At 39.3% G+C, this 22,295-nt stretch overlaps 1 protein-coding gene across 2 annotated transcripts in view; it reads left to right on the forward strand.

Moving 5' to 3' along the window:
• HELZ (helicase with zinc finger) overlaps window positions 1-11,035 on the forward strand; it is a 124,549-nt gene extending 113,514 nt beyond the window's left edge. For both annotated transcript variants that reach the window (XM_038757081.1, XM_038757082.1), the window contains exons 31-33: window positions 1,134-1,650; window positions 7,761-8,013; window positions 10,142-11,035. In XM_038757081.1, the coding sequence (XP_038613009.1) occupies window positions 1,134-1,650; window positions 7,761-8,013; window positions 10,142-10,488 (1,117 nt within the window). In that variant the 3' untranslated portion in view covers window positions 10,489-11,035. The remainder of the gene's footprint in view (window positions 1-1,133; window positions 1,651-7,760; window positions 8,014-10,141) is intronic.
• Window positions 11,036-22,295: the final 11,260 nt, after the last annotated feature.

Raw genomic sequence — 22,295 nt, forward strand, 5'->3', positions numbered from 1 at the left:
CTCAGGCCATTCTGAGGATGAAATAATCATTCTCCAGCCTGAATGTGGAAGTCCAAGCATGGCCCTAATTATATTAGCCAGAAAAGAAATTTGTTTTTTTCATAAACTGTCCACATCGTCCAAACCAGAACTGTTTCAGGTAAATCAGGATGGACAATCAATCCAAATCTAAGGAATGCTCTGCAGGTTTCACTTAATCTGAAAGACCTATGAATTTCACTGCTTATTCAAACTACTGACTCTGCATCACTGAGGCATAGGTTATCCACGTTGCACTTCCACTGTATCCCACCTACTTTGTCTTCACCGGTATTCTCTTTCTAAAAACAGAGAAAAAAAATAATAATTGGGGTACTTGTTAAGGGTTTACTATATACCAAGCACTGGTCCAAACGTTGGCGTAGTTATAAGTCGGTTAGGTTGGACACAGTCCCTGTCTAAGTCAGTGGGAATAGGATTGACTCTCCATTTCACAGATAGGTAACGGAGGCACAGAGAAGTTGTGACTTGCTCAAGTTGGTGGCACCGGGTATTAGAACCCAGGTCCTTCTGACTCCAAGGCCCGTGGTCTATCCATTAGGCCAGGCTGCTTCTCTAAAAAGAGACCAAGAGGAACTTAACCTTGAATAATTTCACTACAGATTAGTTTTTGTAATGGAAAGGTAAGAGCAAAAATTGTGTGATTTATCCAAGAAATGAGAATCCACTCCTCCTCACGTTCAATAGTAAGTGGTCAGCAATCTGACCTTGGGTCCTGCAAACTAGATTCCACACCAGAGTGTTTGGCACCCTTATTCAAGACTTTCCAGTCTCATCTAGACCTCCTGATTCACTGCCAATCGGCAAATGTGAAATATATCAAGAAAGAAGTGGAAGTGCTTCGAGTTTGTACTCTTTCACAGATCTTTTCATTTGAGCTTGGGAGAAAGGTTCGAGTTCAGTTTTAAAGTATCCATTCCAAAAATGTAAACCTTGTGATTGAGAATAAAATGTATTGATTGGATTAAAAATGCGAGGTGTATTGTGTGGAAACGTTAGATGTGGTGTAGTAAACGTCAGTTACGGGATCTAAGTTGATGCAGAGCGTAAGTGCTGGTTTTCAATTCTCACCTGTTTTATCCATTGTGATGCAGGTTCCAGGATTTACTCCGAGAACTGTCTCATCGTGATCAGAGCGAAACTCGGGAGCTAGCTGAAATGCCTCCACCTCAGTCAAGGCTTCTGCAATATAGACAGGTCCAGCCCAGAAGTCCACCAGCAATCCCTTCTCCCTCATCCAACTCAAACCACAGTGGACACTTCCCCAATTTCAGTGAAAACAGCAGAGACATTGAACTGGCCAACAATCCAGCATTTCAGCAGCACCTGCCACCCCAGTTATATAATCCATCTTTCCCAGTGCCCTCTGAACACATGACCCCACCTCCCCTGAAGTACCTGCAGCCCGATGGCTCGTGGACTTATGCTAATTTACAACAGAATCATCTGATGGGGCAGGGCTTTCACTATGGCATACCTCCATTGCCCCACAGACCACAGCAGAACCCTTTTATACAAATACAGAATCATCAACATCCGGTTGGTCAAGAGCCATTTCACCCGCTGTCATCTCGAGCAGTATCTGCTTCTTCGCTCCACAGCCTAGAAGAGGTATATTCGCATTCTCTAATTTTCGTTTTTCCAACCGCCGAATCTTCCTCGGGAAAGACACTCTAAGAGGCGGGTTGTAGTGCACCGATAGTATCAGTTAGTGTTAGTTTCGTTGTAAGCTTGGTTTTCAAGGAAAATTTCATCGGTATCATAAGGCCTCTTTGAAATCCCATGATCCTAAGATCCTTTGGGGTTTTTTTAAGGTTTGCTTCTCATCTTTAAAGCTGAGTCTTGGAGCCTTAAGTCAGTGCTTTAGAAACAGGCAAAACAGTTGTTTTTGGATAACATCAGGGAATCTTCTTCCGTAGCATGCACTTTTACCATCTAATATGCAGTTTCATGAAGCAGGATCGTGGGGCTGGTTTGAGATCAACAATAGAGTTGAACTAACGAGGTAATTGGTGTTCACTAGAAAGGATGGATTTAAAAAATCCATTGCCTCATTAAAGTGGAAATTTTGTAGAATAGAACTTGACTTGCAGGCAATGAAAAGTTCCTCCTTCCCATTCAGTAGTGTATCAGGTTGTATTTGTTAGTGTACAGCAATGCAATCCACCTATGCCTTAGCCTTGACTAATAAGGTCTGGTTACAAAGTCAGTTTACACGAGAAAAACTCAAGTCTTCATTACCAAAACGTTTTGCACATATTTCATTCTGGATTGTTTCAGTATTCATGTGACTGTTCCCTAAAATAAAATCATTTCAAATATGCCATTATAGATTTTTAAAGGAAATAAAAAACCCGGCAAGAATTTGGTGGATTTTAAAAGAAAGATATGGGGGAAAACTTGGAAGCTAAAGTCACCAAGATTTGTGTCTCTTTTAGTAAATGATTATATCAGTTCACCAGTCCCTATAAAGAGGAAAGATTTTGCAATTTAAAAAATCCATTACCAAGTAATAGATTTTCCAGCTAGGAACACGGTGGATTTAGCGCTCATCATGAGTTTAAAATAATTGCCAGAACCCACACTCTGTGGTCTTTTTTGATCATGTCCCGCTAAAGTAGACCAAGCTGTTTACGACACCTTTCCAGGACAGAATGATCCTTGGGGCAGCTGCCCCGGAGCCATGGTCACTAGAGGAACCCGTCGACGGGGGTTGGGATTTTAAACTCTCAAATTATGGATTGCAAAAAGGTCAAGATCTTCCACGCTTCCCAATTTGCTTCTCATTCCATTAACAAAGCATTGGGTATTGACTATATAAGAATAACCAATTTTTTATCTGCTATTCCATAGTACTGTCAATGATCATAATGTCTTTTACAGAAGGCGTGGGTCACCATTGTTATAATGTGGCCAAGTTGCACACACATAGCTTGCAACCCAAACGAATACTTTGAGGACACAAAACTTTGCAGGTAGAACAAGTTTTAAGTTGCTAATGGAAGGAGAGTTTTCAGTGACATGCTACCACACAATTTTTTTGAACAGTCACACTATAATGTAGGGTGTGGGTGTGTTAAATTAAGCCTAGCTGTAATTCCCTTCACCTTTTAAAATGAACTGCTTTGCATTAAAAAGTACACAATAACATATCCTTCAAATAAAAGTAAGTGTATGATATTGCAGAGAGCCTTTGCAGGTTCACTTCTGTTTCCATGGTTACACCTTTGTGTTGGAAACTTGTACCTTGCTAGCAAGCATAATGTGTATCTTGGAGAGGCTATTCTTTTAACTTTATGGTTGCTTTGAATGTCACTTGCCTTTGAATGAATTCACCTTTTTATGAATGAATGTCAAAATCCAGGATCTGGGTACAGAATACTGGACATTTTTCTTTGTCTCCAGTTGGAAAATTTGGTGACCTTTACTTCGAATCCTCCAACTCTCCTTCAGCTTTGTTAATGAGTGTTACCAGTACCTTGGTTGCCTTTTTCAGCAACATACATCCCATAAAGCATTTTTCCTTACCAGTGGTCTGACTCCGGAACAAAGGCAGCCTTGTGTTAGTCTCTTGTCCATTCTGCAAATGTGTCTTTGGACCTTCATTTTCATGCTGGCATGAGGGCTCTGACTTCCAAGCAGCAGCAGCAGCAGAGTCGTTTGTAGTCGTAGTCTTTTATTTTTTTCCTCGGAGAAAGTTATTATGACACAGAGGAAAACTGGATCCAGAAGCATTTTTGACTGTGACTTCAACAGATTCTGTCTGTTGCAGCCAGTTGGGTAATATAGTCCTAGAAGCCTGTCATTCTGATAATTATCTATAGAAGCAGCCTTTTCATTTGTTTCAGAATGTCATGATGTGTGGTTGGTATCGATAGTCACCGCTTATAAAACCTTACATCATCTTTCAAGTGTAAGGCATTAATTTTGATGATAAAGGTGGGACATTTTGAAGACTAAACTTCTATTACTCTGGATGCTTCTTCCTCATCCATCGGAAAAAAAATTGCAGATGCAGTTGATGCAGAAGTTAGGATGATTTTTGGCAGTTGAAAGCCCCAAAGGTTTGTGCAAAGACAGCAGTGGCTGAGTGTGATAACATATATTTTTGGACAGAAATGAACAGTGGAAAATTTCCATTTTTGACCCAGGTCTGCACAGGATAAACCTAGCCTTTGTTACCAAACAGTCAGTGGCAGGACCATTTTGATGTTTCTGTAGCTCTGTGCTAACGGTTCCATTTGTCCACCAGATAGTTTGGAACAAGGGAGGATTTGCTCATTGGGCTGTTAGATAAGTTGCAGGTCTGTGTTTGACCAGTATAAAAATAGCCCAACATGAGCAATAAATATGGAGTCCTTGCAGCGTAACTGCTGTTCTGAGACATCTGGTCTCTGATTGAAGTGGTATAATGATGGTAATTCCCGCTGCATGCCTTCCCAATGTTAAATGGGGGATATCTGGGAGGAACGTTGGCCATCGTGTTATTTGCCACCGGATGTCCGAGATTAACTGTTTCCTTTTCCCTCCTCCAGTCTCTCATTGCATGTTATGTTGTTTTTCTCATTAAGTAAAGTGAACCTGAGTTTTCCCAAGCCGAAAGATTAATTTCACTTTTGCAGGTGTTGGGAAGAGAAGGGGAAAGAGTGGGGGAACTGTTTTGTATTCAGGTAGCTTAATCATTGGAATGGGTGCTTTTGATTTTATAATTTCATTTTCAGAAATTTCAGGATGGGCAGTTAATGTAAATAATTGACCTTTTCAAATGTAGTTTGTTCATGATGTGAGCTAAAAGGTCAGTGGATGAATTACTTTGACCAAAACACAAATGACCTCACTTCTTAAATATGTCAATGCTGCACGCTGGTTTTTCCAAAACGTTCAGCTATGTGAGCCTTCATATTTATGAGTGGTATGTGTGTGTGTGCGCATGTGCGTGAGAAACAGCTTGGGAACAGGGAAATAAAAGGGAAGGTGAAAGAATCGTTACTGAGGAACAAATAAACTGAACTAAATTAGGGAATTTTTATTAAGGGAAAAATCAGCTTTATATAAAACAAAGGTTTTTTTATGGATGCATTTTCTTGCTGACCAAATTGAATTAGTAAATAGTTTGGCTTTTGCAGAAAGTAAAGAATCTAACCTTTTTGATGTCATAGTTAAGCTTGTAAATATACAGTCTTTGTGCTTTTGCTCCATATAGAAAGATTTAAAGACAAAAAGAATCCGCCGCAAATTGAAAGTGGCGCAATTTAAAAGTGCAGTACTTTAGATTGAGAAATACCAACTTTTGCAATTTACTTGACTGTGAATGTATGTGTGTGTATACTTCTGTTCTTCAAAATGAAGAATTGGTATATAAAGCACTGGACTTAGTGCTTGGGAGGATCCTCTGAAAGCAGAAGGCAGTCCCTTGCCTTCTGAATTTTTTAGTCAAGCTGCATGGCATAATAGAACGACACTGAGCCTGGGAATCAGAAGACATGTGTTCTAATCCTGTCTCTGCTACTTGTCTGCTGTGTGATTTTTGGGCAAGTCACTTAAATTCTCTGTGCCCCAGTTTCCTCATCTGTAAAATGGGGATCAAATACTCCCTCCTCTGATTTAGACTGTAAGCTTTTTGTGGGACAGGGACTGTGTCCAAACTGATTATCTTATATCTATCCCGGCACCTAGTTCAGTGCCTGACACAATAGGAAGTGCTTAGCAAATGCTGTCTAAAATAAAGTCAGTCAAGGGTATTTATGAGCACTTGTTGTATGACGAGCACTATAGTTGATAACTAATGTGTTAGCTTATAGTCCATTGAGGGGAGCAGGTAGACAAAGATCAGATGTATTGAGTGGGAACAGGAGAAAAAGCATAGATTTGACTGGCAATATAAAAAATAAACTGTAATCCACCTAAGTGCTAAGGGAGACTGATAGGATGATATTACTAGAGAGTTGTTAAAGAATGCCTCCTGGAGAGGTGTGAATTCTCCCCCAAATTTGTCTTTCCTAAAAGACAAATCACTTCCCATTAAAAAAAAAAAGCTCACAACTAGAAAAGGTGAATTGGTGGGAAAAGTTGAGAATCTTTGGGAAAGAATACAGTCTTAAAAAAAGTTAGAAGATATGGACCCTGATACACCGATTATTCAGCCAGTTAATTAATCAACCCATCAATTCAGGGCCCTAAAATGGCAGTTTTAGGAATACCCTTTTCTATCGATGAAATTGGGATAGTACTTTCTAATCTCTCCCCACCCCACGGGGTGGTTTGAGATTAAATATGAAATAAATACCCTAAACTAATTAAAAGAAAGGTTCTTTGAAAATGCTTTTGAGATCTAAAAGACTTGCTGGTCTGTCACTGGAATACTCACCTCAAATTACTTTTTTTTAAGATTGGCTTCAGTGCAATAAATCTCTTCTTCATTGTCTCTCTTCAGCACCTCAGCTTTACAATGTTTTTCCTTTCCTGTTCACTTGGCCACAAAGTCTGTCAGTGCCACGTTGATCTCCATGTCTAATATACAGACCTCTCTATTTCCCTTGTTCTTTTTCCCTAAACTCCTACATGCCTTGCCAGCTGGGGAGGCTGCTTCCTTCTAACATTTCCACTCTTTCCATCCTGTTATTTTTCTTTTCCTACAATCGTTCTTCCTTTTCTTTTACCCCATCCTTTCCAATAATCCTTCATTTGTGAATTTTGACTTTCCTCCAGTCAGCCTTCAACCTTTTTCAATTTTGCCTGAAATTAAGAGTTGAAGCAATATGTAACATTGTTTGAAATAGAATGCATGCCTCGCCCCTTTGAGCGTACCCGGTATGTTGAAGTGTTTATCTCTGCTTGTAGAGACGTCTGAAATGAAATCCATGTGCAAAAACTATCACAGGGCCACACTCTCCCAAGCCTGGATTTCAAGTCACTTGTGTGTATTTTTGCTTAGTCAGAAGGCAAATGTTTCACATATTTTCAGTAGAGTGTTGTTGGCTAGTGTTACCTGTTGTTTGGGTACAACCTTCCCTTTTTGCTTTCCTTTTGAAACTCTGAAGTGTTTTGACAGGTGTGCTAAACAGGACATATGACCATCCACCGTTAAAAGTAGGATTTGCCAGTCAGCCCTGGTGACTAGATGTCATTACTTGATAAAGAAAGGGGTACTGTTTTTCTGATGCTTAGAAAATTTTTGCATTGTATTTTGGCTTCAGGTCACCAGAAAATGTGTTGTTGTATAACTTTCTTTCAACATCATGTAGTCATTTGTTAGTAATAAAAGCAGTCATTGATCTCAGTGGTGAGATCTGTCAGCTTCTTCTCTAAGCCCTGTACTGGGCTGTGCACCTGCAGGGCACTCGCTAAATAGTAGTAATGAAAGTAGGAATTCCATTTTGATATTTGGACCGAATGGTTTAATCTCAGAATTGTATATAATAAATTAGATAAGTTGTCCAGTCCCTTTGCCTTTGGGGTGGGATTGGCAGAGAAGAAGGTTGTTTGGGAGGGTTGTGGAGTACCTTCAGAACCTTGTTTGTGTACACTCTCACCTCTCAGTTTTTGCTGTTTCTTGTTGGGTTTTGCATAATTCATGTGGAAGGAAATGTCTTGATGCACGTTGGTTACCAAGGACCCTACCAGCAGTGGAAGAGGTGGAGGGGAAAAGGAAGATGGAAGAATAGATGTTAATAAATTTTTAAACTATTAAAGTAAAGAATCTTTTTTTTTTTCTTATGCAGTATGAACCACGAGGACCAGGCAGGCCATTGTACCAAAGAAGAATTTCATCTAGTTCAGCCCAGCCTTGTTCTGAAGATTTAAGCACTCCTCAAGACAGTCTTGCTCAGTGTAAAGAGCTTCAGGACCATAATAACCAATCTTCTTTCAGCTATTCATCACCTGAGTTGTGGGTCAATGCCTCCCCAGCTGCCCCCTATCAGAACATTCCATGCAATGGATCCAACAGAGTAGTTCCGCCCAGAGAATTGTTAGGTAAGACCAGCCATTTTGATGTCCTGTTTTTCCAAGATTCCCTAGATCCCTAGAAGGGGAATTGTTTGTTTGTTTTGTTACCCAAATCAGCTGCTATGGGCAGTTTAGATAGTCTCTCCTCTTTGGAATGGATAGCTCCTAGACTCGAGACCTATTCTGTAAATCACAGAGCTACACATCGTGCCCTTGACATACGAAGGGAAAATTGGACCGTTCATAGGATGGAAGTGGTGAGTGTTGCTTGTTCCTGCTTAAGGTATTTCTGACCGGCCTTTGCAGTAAACTGTGAAGTGCTAGAAACAATTTCCAAGAAAGCAAGCCTCCTTTGAACCCAAGTTAAATACGCTGCACTGACACTGATCTAGCTGTTGGGACCCTGTGAAATTTCTGGGTACTATAAGTAACTGTAGTAGCATGTATTGAACCCCAACTTGGTGCATGTGCATTGTACTATGCACTTGAGAAATACAGAATAAATAAGTGGCATGTTCCCTGTCCAAAAGGAGCTGACTCTGAGGGAGACTAACATAAAATTAGTTTCAACTAGAATATCAATTAGTCCATCGATTAGTGGTACTCATGGAGCATTTATTGCATGCAGATCACTGTATTAAGCATTTGGGAAAGCTCAGTACAACAGATTTAGTAGATGTGATCCTTGCCCACAAGGAATTTACAATCTAAAGAACTGAGAAGAGAAACTACTTTTCTCCAGAACTATTTCCTAAGTTTTGCAGGAAATCTGGGCTTTTTGGTTTGTTGTTTTTTTCAAGTCAGAAGACACTAAATGCCGTTTGCTCAGTTCTCCTCCTCAAACCTGGACCATGGAAGGTATTCATTGAGCATTTATTGTTTGCAGAACACTGTACTAAGCATTTGGGAAAGCTCAGTACAACAGATTTGGTAGATGTGATCCTTGCCCACAAGGAATTTACAGTCTAAAGAACTGAGAAGAGAAACTACTTTTCTCCAGAACTATTTCCTAAGTTTTGTAGGAAATCTGGGCTTTTTGGTTTGTTGTTTTTTTCAAGTCAGAAGACACTAAATGCCGTTCGCTCAGTTCTCCTCCTCAAACCTGGACCATGGAGGAGAAAACAACCTCTCTGTATCCCCTTTCTGCAGTTCCATTGGGAAACTAGTGCCTGGCCCTGGCGACATCCTCAGTGCAGCCTCCAAGGAGAGATTAGAGGGAGAGCAATGCTGTGCCTCCTAAACTCCCAGCGCAATTGCTAGGAAAGCCCCAAATGTTCCCATTATCAATCAGTCGTATTTATTGAGCGCTTACTGTGTGCAGAGCACTGTACTAAGCGCTTGGGAAGCGCTTGGGTGTGTGCACCTTAGGTGTGGTCATTGCGTGGATTGAATTCTTCTGATCCTGTTCTGTCTGTCTCCAGAGGCTGGGGTAGCCTCTAGGGATGAACTCCTGGAGAAAATGGTAATGAGCTCTAGGGATTTAAGAGAGCAGGGGAAAAAAAACCCTGATTTTTCAGTTTAGATTGATTTTACTTAGCTATGTTTGAAAATAAAAGGACAGTTTATATTCACTCAGAGGACCACAGTAGCAGCACATTCTGTATTCCAAATGTCAGTAGGTATTTGTTGCTGGTAAATAAGCAAGTTTCATTATTTTTGATGATAAAAGAACAATCTCCATATAATCTGAAAGCAGTTAATACAAAAATTGTATAATTTAGAGAAGAATGGACTGTTTGTCGGGTATAAGAAAGGAATAATCTGCATTCCCAGGGCTTCACGACTATCTTGACATTTTCCTCTTTTTTTAATTCCTTTTTTTTGAATGACATGTTTTTCCAGTGCATATTTCGTTTCCTGGTTGGTATGTAGTGCAAATACAGAACGCTAGGTTTTCAGATGTCTCGCCTGAATCAAAAAGCAAGCTTAGGTAACTGATAGAAAAGGCTTAAGGAAACAAAATCCCGAAGTTACATGATGGAACGTCTCTATTAAATGCTAGGCTGTGCTCAGAGTACTGTCACTTACCTGTGTCCTTTTGTTTGTATTGAAACTGAGGCCCCGGGTTCTGTGACACGTCTTGGAGAAGAACGGATGGATTTCACCCGCGGAGCGTGCTGCTTAAACGAGTTGTGTTTTGTTCCCCGCTTTTTAGCTGCACCGAAGGCCGTAAAACCCCCTGAGGATCACCTGAAACCCGAAAGCCTCCAGCTGCCCAATTCCTTCAACTATAATGTGCTGCAGCACCTCGGCCAATTCCCACCCCTGATGCCCAACAAGCAGATGGTGGAACCCAACAACAACAACAGCAGCAGCAACACCCAGCAGAGCGTCAGCGGGAACAAGCCTGCTATGTCCTACGCCAGTGCTCTGCGAGCCCCTCCAAAGCCCAAGCCACCCCCTGAGCAGGCCAAAAAGAATAGCGACCCTTTGTCTTTGTTCCAGGAACTCAGTTTAGGTAGTTCATCAGGTAGCAATGGCTTTTACTCCTATTTTAAATAACCTGATTTTATATATATATATATATATAAACATATATATATATATATATATGTGTATTTTTTTTTAAAGAAAGTACTTGTTCTCCTTTCCATTTGTGTCGGTAGGTTTAAGAAATTCGGGCTTCACCTGTAGTCGCAACTCCTCCCTTTGTTTATATTAGTAAATATATCACTTAATTGCTTTGCTGCTAGTCTTGCAACTGAATTTCTAATTCCATCCTTTTGCTTTTCCGATGTGGGTCAGAAATTGGACCGCTTTTCCGTAGAACAAACGTATTTTTAATTTGTGTAACGTTCCACGTTGTGTTGCATTAAGCTAGCAGCCGAGAGATTAATTGTGCATCTATATAAAAAGGAGAAAAAAAAAAGTTTGTCTAAATTGTATTTAAAAAGAAAAAAATTGTAAGTAGCATTTACATTTATTCAATAACATTAGCCTACAATGCTGGGTTTCTGTACCAGAAATGGCCAGTTCATGTACAAATGTATGTTATTTTTGCTTAAATTCATTTAATTTTTTTTTAATAAAGGGGCAGCATCTTTAAATACTTTGAGTTTTATCAGCTTTTTTTTTTGTGAAAGGATGCTGCAATCTAAGACTTTTAGAGTTTTAGACTCTGTTGTTGTGGTATTGTAATCTCCATCCACTGTAGGATAGAGTTGAAGGCATTCTCTACAGATCCATTTAGTATGCCACTGTTTTTGCAAGATGCCAAAAAACATTGGGATACTTAATGCTCTACATTTTATTTTTAGACAAGCTATGATTCAGGCTTGTTGGTAATGTTAATTTGATAGGTTTTTTTAAAGAATCATGAAGCTGAAAAATAAATTTTTAGGTATGTTGGTGCTTAGTAGATTTAATAACTATTTTAAAAAAGATGCGTGAATTTAGTAAGTACTTGGGTTTTTTTTTCCACTATGCATGTGTAAATGTTTGTAATCTGGCTTTTTTCTCCCACCCTCCAACCTTTCTTCCCCTCCCTCCAGTGGTATAAAGAATTGTGCCGCTTAATTTTTTTTCTTCAGTAAAACTTTGGTACATTATTTGATGTTTACATTAAAATGTGAGATTATACAAGGAAATTCAAATATTTTGCTAACTGTTTGTTTGAGGAACATTATTAAAGAAGAGATATAATGTTTGTCAAAGCTGTATCCAAATTCGTCTAAATCTTCACTGGAGTAGAAACGACCCCTGTTTTTCCATGTGCATTATTTCTTTCAAAAAACCCGCCACCGAACTGGTCCTTAAAAATGTTCAAACTGAAATAGATGTCTTGAGTATTCTACGGCCGAAGAAATCTTCCCAATAATCTTTGGACAAAATCCAAAGGTGATAATTTAACCCTTATAAACTGTGGTCTTCTACACTGTTAATTCTTTTGAAGTGAGGTATGTATTTATTTTAGTTTCTCCAGATGTAATAGTACTACTTTTTTATTCCAGAGAACTCTTTAAAACCTGAAATGTGATTATTTTCTAACAAGATGAGGCTGGGCATTATAACAAAATCAACCCAGCCATGATGATTGTATAAAGGCGGCCCATCAAAATGCAGTCTTGGTTGTTTTCAGGACTGCTTTTTGGGTGGATCAGCTTCTATTAGAAGTACATTTTTGAAGAAGAGTTGGGTAGGGACAGGGGTAAAATTTATCACTTTAGGCCATTGGGCTCATTGGTTTGGACTAAAGTTTGTTTGTTTGAGCCAACCTCCCTACAATCCTGAAAAATTTTAAGGGAGGGAGAGTGCCTTTGGTTAAAGTTCAGTCAAATACAGGGTGAACAGGCAGTGCCTGCTCTGTGCAAACTGAGTACAATCAATTTGCATTTAGTTTCTCACTGCAAGCTGTGATTTTATTTTCCTGTCAGATGACTAATTTAGAATCCGTTCCCTGCAGAGGCTTAAATGGTTAGAATAAATCACAGTTGGAAAACCTAACCAGTGGGGAACAACACATTTTCCTGACATAATCTAAATAAAACAGCAAGCTGTATAATTTATTTCCGAACCTAGGTAATCAAAAGCAATGGAAAGAAGAACCTTCTATCAAATATGTCGGGCATTTCAACATCTAACAATAGTTTTAAAAATAGGCTCCTCTGAGTCTAGGAGTCCACATTCGCGTAGATGAGTTTTCTAGACTGTGATAGGCTGCTCAGAAAATGTGCACGATTACAACAAATGCATTTTGGTAAATGTAACAATAGCACTATAACATCAGGGGGTTCCAAACATCTATTTCTCTGGCCCAGTATCTTGATTGTGTTTACCATATTGGAATAGGGAGAAAAAAGAAGTTGTTAACCCCAGCTCTTTGTGACTTAAGTGTGGAGAAGGAGAGGCATCGTGATATGGTGATGATGGAAGTTAGTGAGAAAGCGAATGACTATGTTGAATTGCTCGATCCATTCTAAGTATTATGTGTAAAAGTTGGATAATTGTAGCTGCTGAGTAATCACACGAGAATGAAGTGTCATTGTTTCCATGGGGCAGGTGTTGATTTTTTTGATTTTTTGATCATCTCTAGTCACGAGCCAAATTTGAAAGTTATTGTCTACTTCAGTCTCTGAGTGGCAGGCACATAGGTTGATTTAATTTCTAATCAGCTTGGGCCTTTTAACCCCACCAGCATTGCTACTCACCCTCCGTTCTCCACAGTAACTCTCCTCGAAACCTCCTAGTGTTGTTTGCACAAGTAGCTGATGAAAGGGAGGAAAACCTCACAGTGGATTGTTTGAAGCCATCACTACGGCAGTAAGTGCTCAATAAATACGATTGAATGAATGAATGAAAGAAGTAGTTGGAAGTTTAGCAGTAGTAATGTACTGGAAAGAGGTGGAATGGGCAATGCAGGTCTGTGCCTGCCTGGACTCTTTGACGAATACTTGCAAGCACCAATTAGTAAAATCAGCTGGAGACAATATGTTAATTGTTTGTTATAGTAGTTTTAATCTTTTAGCCATTCAGTTAGGCTCCAAAAAAGTACTTTACCATCAGCATTTGGGTGTATCAGTTAATTTCCATTCAGGGTGGAGTCCTACCAAATGATGTTCATTGTCCCAGTGATCTTGGTAGTCTTCTCTATGCTCTTTACCAGACTTGCCCTTTTTGTGGGGGCAGAGGATGGGGGTGATGGGGGGTGGAGATAATGTTTGTTCATTAATTTTTTTCACTTTTATTTGTACTTCAGATTCCATTTTTGGTCTGAATTTTTTTAATTTAAAAAATTGATTGATTAAAAATTGATTAAAAAATAAAACTTGGGTGCTGAAATACTCTAAAGATGATTTTTGTAAAATTTGAGGGAACTCCACCTACCCACTTTGCCAGATGATAATGCGTTTTACCTTTGTCTTTTGAGTTTTTTCATCTCATTTTCTTCTCTGGAATAGGATTAATTGCTTAAATGGCATATCAGTAACCTTTTGACTTGCCTCCTTACATTACTCTAGGCCATTTTGTAAGAAGCAGTACATACTGCTTTATAAACCCCTTGCATGTAGATGTCTAGAAAAAAGTTTTTCCTGAGATCTACGGGACACTTAATAGAGGTAAAATTTATTTTCACAGTATCTTATGAGAATCAAGTATCTAATTGTCCTAAATAATGTTTTAAATTTAATATATCCCTGCTCCCCCCCCTTGTGAAGGTATTGAAGATGTTGAGAAGATTCACTCTTCATTTCCTGACTCTTGGGCTAATGGTTAAGTAGTTACTTAGTAATCAATCAGTTGTGTTTTTTGAGCACTTACTGTGAGCAGAGCATTGTATGGAGCACTTAGAGTACAACATCAGAGAGTTGGTAGAGTGTTTCCTGCCCACAAGGAGCTTTCATTGTAGATGGGGAGACAGACATTTAAAAAAAATACAGATATGAATATAAGTGCTGTGGGGCTGAGGGTGGGTCCAAGTGCAAGGGGCATGCAGAAGGGAGAGGGAATAGGGGAAGTGAGGGCGTACTTGGGGAAGGCCTCTTGAAGGAAATGTGATTTTAGTAAGGCTTTGAGGATGGGGAGAGTGGTGGTGTGTCAGATATGTAGGAGTTCCAGACAAGAGGTACAGTGAGAAAAATTATGGCCTTCAGTGAATTTCACATTGGTTTAACTGGTGATGGCATGTGAGGGAGTAGAAAGATAAATTTAGACTAAATCCTTGAGTTTATGGTAAGAAATCCACACTTACTGAAATGGCATTTAACTTCTAGACAAATGCTTTCCTTAGCAGCACTCTTTCAGAGTTTGGGGTTTTTTTTCCAAGTCTTTTCTTCTTAGAAAAAAATCAGGTTGAAAAGGTCAGTGTACTTGGAATATCAGAAGAGGTTATTTGTGAGATCAAATTTCTGAGGTTTTTAAACGTGTACCCCATTTTATGGGATGTACATTTGGTGCCCAGCATATTCCTTGTTTTTGTAATTTCTCCCTTCCAACCTCTGTCACTCTCATTTAGTACTTTTAAAACGGACCCTCTTTCCTGCCATTCCTCGGGAAGTGTTGCCGGAAATGTATTTGTTTCCACTGCTTTCCTTTATCTGGACGTGTATTTTTTTTTTCTAACCCAACCCCGGGGCATTTGGAAATCTTGATACTGCCCCTAACTGATTCGTAGAAAAAAATGCCCTCCAGACATCTACTTGAAACAGCACTCGTCAAATTGCAGAACCTGGGAATGGCCTGGAGGTTAGTGTTAGCTTATTAGTATAGTGCCTGGTGAGGTTGAGGAAACTGAGTCACGATCCCTTTCCGAGGGGCACCAGTGAACGGGTGAACGGGGGATTTCGAGCATATGTCGTCCTTGCCACTTGACTGTATCTGCAGTATGAGTGTGTCTTGGTGTTTTTATTCCTGTCTTCATTTTTGACTTATTCCGTGGTCTGAGAAATGTATGCTGTTGCTATGTATAGGTATTATAATTTTCTATTTGAGTGCATATTTAGGCTTGTTACTAGGCTACTATGCATTCAATTATGTATTATTTTATGTTTTCTTTGCATTTGAATGTATTCCTTTTAAATTTTGAATTGTCCCCCTTTGTATTTTATAGTAGCTGTTTGGTGTTTGGAGTGGTTTTAGGTGGCTTTGAAATAATTCTGTTTTGTTTTTCTAAACTGGCCTAAAACTGTTTTCATCTTCCAAAACCCATATTATAAAGTGAGAATCAGTATTTGGGAATGAATGGTGACGAGTATATTAAAATTTAAAATATGGATTCCAGTATATCACAGAAGGAACATCACAAAAGAATAGCGTAATACAAAACACAGTGATGAATACAAGAACCTCTGGAAAATACGATAACGTGCAAATCAAACAACTGTATTTATTGAGTGCTTACTGTGTGCAGACAACTGTACTAAGCATTTGGGCAAGTACGATATATCAGAGTTGCCAGATATGTTCTCTGCCCACACAAGGAGCTTAGAGTCTAGAGAGAGAGACAGACAGTAATATTAATTAATAAATTAAGGGATTATGTATATGAGTGCTGCAGGGCTGAGGGTGGGGTGCAAATCTAATTGCAATGGTGAGCTATAGCTATAAAGTGTAGCTCCCATTTCCAAGTGGTGTCAAGTTTGAACCAAAGGATCACCCTTCCGTTACATTTCAAAACAAATAGACAACTTGCAAATCCCTCCATAAATCGAAATAGATGAACTCAGTTCTGCTGTAATGGGTGTTGGCCCTACACATTTTGGCTTCGACACGCTTTGGAAATTAGGGAACATTTGTCCAACACAAACCAAGGTAGATATAGAGCAATCCGCTTTTAGAAGAAGGCATAGGGCAAGAGTGAGTGATATAATTTGTTTTCCATATCATAGGGTTTGGCATTTGAAGATAAACAACATATGATTATTTTAAAACAGGCAAAATACAAATGAAATTGGATTGGCAGGTTACCTGTTGCCAGATGTTCTGCCTTTAGGTGTGTCAAGTTTTCCAAGAAATTGTTAGGCTGAGGCCACTTTTTGGCTATTTGTGGATCTACATTTAAAGTTTCCTGACAAACCTACTCCTGATCCACTGATTTCATCCAGAAACCTGCGTGAGGAGGGCAACATTTGTTTTTATCCTCTTCATTTCAAAAAAATTACCTGAAGAAATATTGAAAAGAGCATTACAAATTGTCTTTATAACTAGAGAATGGGTGGTCCCATCTTTAAAAGTGCATTTATGTCATAGAATTGGTGTACTTTGTCATTTAACTGGGACTAAGTACACATTTGTTAAATTCTCATTTCCTTTAGTAAACTTCCAAATATTGCCTTAATTTCTACTTAATTTGCAATTAAAGACCGTTGTATAAAACAAAGCAAACTGATATTAACATTCTTCCTTTGAGAAAGCGGCACCACGTTGCCAATCTAAATCAGAAGCCAGCATTAAATGGATTTTCTTTTTTAAAATTTTAAATATCAATCAATCATATTTATCGAGCGCTTACTTTGGGCAGGGCATGGACTAGGCATATGGAGACTACAGTCTAACAGTCGGTAAACACGTTCCCTGCTATTTGCATACAGAACTGATTCAGAGAAAAAAAAAATCTAAATTCCAGATACATACCGATAGTGGTGGAATTTTGTAGGTAGTAAAACCCCTAGAACAGAAACTTAGTTTAACCCGATGGAAACTAGTGCAGCTGCAGAAGTTAGGTAGATGTATTTTTGAGTGGTTTCAATTCATGGCTTTTTCAGATTGCTAGACAGGCCTTTTAAAATTTTTCTGTTCTTTCAATAGCCTTTGCATGCTTCCAAAATTTAAGTTTAAATTCTGTGAGCCATCTTTAATTCTCAGAGTATAAGATCATAAGGCTTCACTGTGAACATTTCATTAAAGAGCCAGGCTTTTGTAATGGATTTTTTTAAGGTATTTGTTAAGTGTTTACAATGTGCCAGGCACTGTTCTAAGCACAGGGGTAGAAAGGCCCAAATGAGGTTCAAAGTCTAAATCCCCATTTTACTGATGAGGCATCTAAGGCACAGAGAAGTTAAGTGACTTGCCCAAGATCACACAGCAGACAAGTGGCAGAGCTGGACTGGTCAACCCAGTGCTTAGTACAGTGCCTGGCACATAGTAAGCTCCTAACAAATAGCATAATTATTATTATTATTCTGATTCCTCAGCCTGTGCTCTATCTACTAGGCCATGCTGTTTCCCACTAGGCCACATTACTTGCCATTGATTCTGCCCTTCCTCCCCAAGTGATCCAGTATTAGAGAGGCAAGGTGGAGTGAAGCATTTGTAAAGACTCCAAAGAGTATTGTGCTTTCTTGCCTAGCTGGGTAGAAGTTGAGAAGAATGCTAGCATTTTTTTAACCAAGGATTCACCCTACGTGAGTGGAAGAACCTGGTTAGTCGGGTGTGCTTCAGGGATTATTTTCATTCACATACTTTATAAATGCTTTGTTTCGTGTGTGTGTGTGTGTGTGTGTGTGTGTGAGAGAGAGAGAGAGAGAGAGAGAGAGAGAGAGAGAGAAGAGAGAGAAAAGAGAGATCAAAGATCTTAGACCTGGAATTAGATTTGGGATCCTTAGATGTGCCTGCAGTCTCTAAATTCCAGGACCAAAGTGAAGCCATGGACAGCCTCGTTTGCCCACTTTCCAAGTAATAGTTTTTCGATTAGATGTATCAGAGTGAACACTGCTTGACTTTCTTTTGAACTTTAAAGCAAATATGTTTTATTTGTTTTAAATCCCTAGACATCTCTTCATGAGAAGCCTGGGCTGCCACCCAGGACCCGAATTTTTGCCCAGAGCAGTTCTGCCTGGCTTCGCCAGATGGTTGACCATGTCAGTTTTCTCTTGTGCAGACATTCTCTTGGTTTTTTCCACCTTCGATGACAAATGACTTCTGATTTAACATGCTTTTGCATTTGGAAGACACAGGTGATAGGTTTAAATTTAAATGTGGGGTTGAGAAACTTGCTGACTTTTTGGTAGGGTTCCCTTTGGTTTACAGGAATGAAGTGGAATAAGTTCCCCAAATGAAGACATTTTAGGTAAAATGTTTCAGTAATCTTTTTGGCATTGCTTTTGGGAAGAATATGGAGACCTCATAGCTTCTCTAGCTCCCTTGCTGCTTTCTGATTCAGTTGTTCAAGGCTCCATCAGGTAGCAGGGGATGGGGAAGAAACTGGTGGTGCAAGAACCAGCTCAGGAGAGTTTGGGGAAGACGGTAGCAGTGGCTGTGAGAGACTCAACCGTGGTTTTATCCCACAGCCAGCTCTCCAAGGCTCTCCCTGGCCTCCAGCCTCTCCTCGGAACTCATCCTTCTACTGCTTTCTAAGGAGGGAGAGGTCTGATGGATGTTGATTTATCAGAAACTCCTCGTGCCTGTCTAGGGCTTGGTGATAATCAACAATCCTTATTGCTCTGTTATAGCTGGTGGTTTGTATTTTTGCTGGCTACAGAGCCCAGAACAGGAAATCTAGCAAAGATTGAGTGAGGGTAAGACTTTTTTCTTGGCCAAAGTAGGGAAGTTAAAAAGAAAAGTGTGACATGTAAAGGGAATGTTGAAGTTCTGGTCACACTGCATCAACACAATCGATGCTCCTATAACTGACACTTGAGCAGAACCTTCAGGCAAAGTGACCTCTAAAATCCTCTGCCCTTTAACCCAGTATCTCTCACTGATATACTCCATAGAGCCACAACCTTCCCCTCTCTTGGTACCTGCTCAAGTTTTTGGGTTGCTTTTTTTTTTTACAATTTGTTCATCCTTTTGGGATTAGAAGTATGTGAATTTGATTTTTGAATTTATGACTACTCTAACCCTTTGCCACCTTCGCCATCAAGGGAGCCTGCTATGCATGTAGAAATGGATTCAGTCAATCAATCCATCAATGGATTGTTCCCAAATACAGTTGCAAATTACTTAAGCAAATAAAAGGGTGACTGTCCATCCCTGCCATAATCAACCTATGGTTCCTTCTTTTTTAGGTTGTTTTGGCATATATATCTACTTATATCATAAGGGTTGCATTCTTGCAAAACCTCACATTAAGGAAAACTTGCGCTGAAGTACTTACCTGTTCCAGCCCTGGAGATACATGCACACAGGTAGCTTTTCACAATATTGTGGCACACTGCATCCAAACGGGCTTCCATTGTTGGAAGAACATTCCCTAATTTCCAAGTGTTCTAACCAAAATGCAGAGTGGAAGCGTGCATTATTGGGGAACCGACTTTATTACTTCTCATCTAAAGTTTTGGTGCAGCAAAACACTAGCGCAGCTCAGCTCATTAGGTTTTTAGTTTCAGTTTGTTTTGTTTTACTAAAGTTTTAAAGAGTAAAAGAGATTTACTTTCAAGCAAGGCTGGAATTCATAGAAAGTCTGTTTGAGGAAGAGAGAAGGAAAATTAGTGAGCCCCCCAGACCATTCATGAGTAAACTACATTTACATTATATTTTAGTAAGACTTCATTTCGTTAGACTGACTCCACAATCCTCACTGACATTCTTGCAGGTGTTAGCTTCCTGTTCCAAATCTCCAACTTCTGCTTTTTCTGAAAGTATTGTTCCCCAGTGGGATTTGGTAGCATCAAGAGAAGGTAGGATGATTTGAAATACCTCCTTACTCTGAACCTATTAAAAGAGGGTGAGTGTTGCTTGAGTTTTGCATCCCTGTTGAATTCTTTGATCCCAAAGCCAGCCTTTTTATTGGGTCTGTCCACCAGTGACAGGTTAAAACAATGATAGAAACCCAATTGTTATCCAAAGTCATACTTTGTTCACAGGATTGGAGGGATAATTGGGAGTGATGTAAAAAAAAAAAAACTGCAATGACTTTTAGGGAAAAAATCCTTGCTTTTCAGTACTGTGACACATAGTTTTTGGTAAACTTTAAGATTTTGATTTTTTTATTTTGTGGGGTGTTTTTTTGTTTTTGTTTTTGTTTTCTTTGCAGCTAATGGCATCCCACCTAAGATGCTCCAATATTGATGGCCAACAAGGTTTGTCTTTTAAAATGAAAGTGATTATGGTGTATCATAATGGTGACCATCGAGACATTCGGTAGGATTAAATCAAATTGACCTGTCAACTATTTTGATTTTTCGTAACATGCTTTGAGATTTGGGGTCTATGTCTCTTTGGTTTTAAAGATTAATGGTAACATAAAATGTATTTTACTGCTACCTTTAAAATGTATTTATAATAAAAATGCCTTTTTAATAAATAATGTTGACATTTACCAGCGTATTATGTTGAGACTGCAAGTCACTCCCTCCTCCTAGGCAGCTCAGCACCAAGCACCGGTCTGTGTAGGATCAGGACGTGGGTTTTCTCTATAGTGGTAATGTTTGCAGGAGGGAGGCCTTTATCGTGTAACTGCGAAAACAAAGATTTCACTTGTGAGATTCAGACTGTTAAATTTCCCCAAATGTGTGATTTTTCTTAAACCCTGTAAATACAGCAGCCCCATGGGCATCATCATTTTGCCATTCAGGAGTTGTGGTCCTGAAAATTTGAGAATGGCTGCAGTGACAGATGACATGGTAAGCCTATGTTTTGTTTTAGATATTTGGCATATCTAGCACCAAAAAAAATCCCTAGATAAACTCTATTTAATTGCCATTGATTTTTAAAATAGACGTGATGGATGGAAGAATGTCTTACCATGTAAAACTTCAAATTTTTGCATTTACAAAGAATTGGTGTACTCCAGAATTCATGACTTTCGTTAGTTTGCCTGCAGAAAGTCATAAAATCTGAGGGGGAAATGGCCTGAGTCACAGTCTCCTTGATTTTTGTTTATGAAATATTCTCAGGACCTGTTCTGATGGAAGTGTGCAGAGCAATATAGCTATGTTTGAAATGCTTTTTGGGCTCTGGCTATTTTGTTTCTCACATCCTGTTGTACCATAAATCACATTTGAGTGCACTCTACCCTTATCTGTAATTTATTTTCCTTAGTAATTTTATTGTCAGTGGCTACCTGTAGAATGTAAGCTCCTTGTGGATGGGGATTGCATCTACCAACTCCATTATATTGTACCCTCCCAAGTGCTTAATACAGTGCCCTGCACACCGTGTTTAGTAAATACCATTGATTGCTTGACTGGTACTAAGTGCTTGGGATAGTACAATACAGCAGAGTCGGTAGACAGGATACCTGCCCACCAGGAGCTTTCAGTCTAGAGGGGGAGACACACTAAAATAAATTACAGCTAGGAGAAAAGGCAGAGCGTAAGGTGACGTACATAATTGTCGTGGGACTGAAGGTGCAGTGAATATCAAGTATTTTAGGAGTACAGATCTAAGGGTGTAAGTGACACAGAGGGAATGGGAGGTTAGGGCTTAGGGAAAACCTCTTGGAAGAGATGTGATTTTTTGATGGCTAGAAGAAAGATCAATATAAATTGTTCTTAAACTGGATTTCTTTCTCTCTTCTTCTGGTCAAACTGACTTAAAATATCACAGATTTGCAGTAATTTTTATGGTGTTTGTTAAGTGCTTTACTATGTATCTTCTAAGTGTGCCTGTTGCTTTTACCCTGCCTATAATTTATTTCTCTTTGCTAAGTATCTGTGGGGCAGGGGACAGGTTTAAACTTTCTTATTTTGCTTTCCTCCCAGCACTCAGTAGAGTGCTTGGCATAAAGCTGACACTCAGTGAATACTGTAACTATTATTATTACTTGACTATTATGTAGCATTGGTGCCCAGAAAGGAATCTTTGTGAAGCTGGCGTTAGTGGAAATAGGAAGCCAAATGGTAAACATTCCCCTAATAATCAGAAACCTCGAGACACAGCTGTTCCAGTGCTGAATGATGGATGAGCATGGGGTTATCGAGTCCACGAGA

This window comes from Tachyglossus aculeatus, chromosome 15 (genome assembly GCF_015852505.1).
Source record: "Tachyglossus aculeatus isolate mTacAcu1 chromosome 15, mTacAcu1.pri, whole genome shotgun sequence".
NCBI classification, from domain to species: domain Eukaryota; kingdom Metazoa; phylum Chordata; class Mammalia; order Monotremata; family Tachyglossidae; genus Tachyglossus; species Tachyglossus aculeatus.